The 1,960-nt window shown below is 53.6% G+C and overlaps 1 protein-coding gene across 1 annotated transcript; it reads left to right on the top strand.

Annotated features, from left to right (window-relative positions):
* Positions 1-683: 683 nt before the first annotated feature.
* On the top strand, positions 684-1,954 carry LOC117941092 (putative protein TPRXL). The gene is made up of 3 exons (XM_034866190.1): positions 684-858; positions 1,447-1,837; positions 1,889-1,954. The coding sequence occupies exons 2-3, from the start codon at positions 1,456-1,458 to the stop codon at positions 1,915-1,917; spliced, it is 411 nt and encodes a 136-aa protein (XP_034722081.1). The 5' UTR covers positions 684-858; positions 1,447-1,455; the 3' UTR covers positions 1,918-1,954.
* Positions 1,955-1,960: the final 6 nt, after the last annotated feature.

Here is a 1,960-nt window from a genome sequence, read left to right as displayed (position 1 = left end):
GTCCTGGTCCCGTTCTGGGTCCTGGTCCTGGCTTTTCCAGCGTAGAAACTCTCTGAAGGAGAAGGGGTTGAGCTCCTCGGCCTCCAGCTGCTCATCTGCTGACACCAACCAAACTCTGGTCAACTTTCTCACAGCTTCAGATCAATGGACAGCTGTAGAAACCTGTCCCTCTGGGGTACAACCTGTCCCTCTGGGGTACAACCTGTCCCTCTGGGGTACAACCTGTCCCTCTGGGGTCCAACCTGTCCCTCTGGGGTACAACCTGTCCCTCTGGGGTACAACCTGTCCCTCTGGGATGGAGCGGAGGACATGGAGACAGCAGCAGGACGGGAATACTCAGATGAAGTACAAATGGACGCTGTTTAAGTACACAACTTGAGTAAATGCTGACTTGAGCCACCAACCAAACTCTGTACAACTTTCTCACTATTTAAGGACAGAAATCACGACTCATTCTCCAGCTGATTGGTGGGGACATGTGATTAATAATCAGATATTTCGTCTGTTGCGCGTGTGAACTGACCGTCTGTGATGATCAGAGTTTTAGCAGAGCTCCTCTGTTTGGACATGACGTCACAGGTGCTTGAGCCGGTTATTGATCGGTAGTATCGATCATCCTGTCTGTCCGAGCCGCCGTGGCTCTCCTCTCCTGCAGACCGAACCCGGAAACACAGCCGAACGATCCACGCCTCACGTGACCGAGAGTCTATCTTCTCATTGGCTGGAAAGATCAAATGACGTAAGAGGAAAACACGGTGAAGGAAAAAAAAAATAAGTTTCCTGCACGATTCCGTTCCCTCCACGTGTCCGGTCCACTGCTCCTGTCCGGTTTGTTTACTTGCAGAGACCTCAGCTCCGGTGAGTGGCCGAGGAAATGTTAGAGCACGAACCCGGGTTAGCACGGCTTGGCACGGCTCAGCCCGCTTCGCCCTGGCGGTTTATATGAAGCAGCTCGGTGTGTAGGGAGCGGATGTGAAGCCGGTGGAATATCCCGGTCCTCCTCCGGCTGCTGGGCGGAGTTAGTGACCCGGCACGGTACTGATCCGGGTCTGGACCCAGATCTGTTTCCATCTGCATCTCCGATACCGTCAGTTTGAAATTTAAACATCTCAACACTCAACGGACTCCATTAAAAAAAGAGCTAATTTAACGTCGCCTTGTTCGCATGTAAATATTGACTTTGTGGGTTGTGACTGAAGAAAGATGAGGCCCCTCTTTAAAAAGTAGTTCGTTATTTCATGTTGACATTGTTCCGAATTACAGAGAAGACTATAACATATCTAGGGGAATTCCCGCCCTGGTTGTCTACCTTCTTATTAGGAGTGAGTGGTTGAAGTTTTTAAAATTATACGTTTTGTAAACGTAGTTTGGCGCGGAGTGGTTGGATGGAAGAAGGGGCGTGTCTAGACTCAGTTGACCTGTATGATGTCATCGTCTCATCCGCAGAGCTGGAAGATGTCTGAAGAGAGTCCACATGAGGGGGGGCAGCCCCAGTCCACCCAGTCCCAGACCCAATCCACCCAGGCCCAGTCCACCCAGTCTCCATCCCAGGTCCAGTCCACCCAGTCTCCATCCCAGACCCAGTCCACCCAGTCTCCATCCCAGGCCCGGTCCACCCAGTCTCCATCCCAGGTCCAGTCCACCCAGTCTCCATCCCAGACCCAGTCCAAGTCCCAGACTGGTTCCAGTTCTTCCAGCGGCCCGACGTCTTCCAGCGGCTCGGGGACTCTGAGCAGCGTGGACACCATCCCCGTTACGCTGGCGTCCGTCCCCGAGGAGCCGGAACCTCAACCCTGGGGCCGCCTGCTGCCCATGGCCCGGGGCTTCAGGAGCCTCGGTGAGTCCACAACTTAGAGTACCTGTTCTGACCTGGTTCTCTCTGTTCCAGACTACCTGGAGGACCAGTACCTGTTCTGACCCGGTTCTCTCTGTTCCAGACTACCTGGAGGACCAGTACCTG

The sequence above is a fragment of the Etheostoma cragini genome, unplaced genomic scaffold (assembly GCF_013103735.1).
Source record: "Etheostoma cragini isolate CJK2018 unplaced genomic scaffold, CSU_Ecrag_1.0 ScbMSFa_4233, whole genome shotgun sequence".
NCBI classification, from domain to species: domain Eukaryota; kingdom Metazoa; phylum Chordata; class Actinopteri; order Perciformes; family Percidae; genus Etheostoma; species Etheostoma cragini.
The sequence above is the reverse complement of the archived record's forward strand: the minus strand, read 5'-3'. Positions and strand labels throughout refer to the sequence as shown.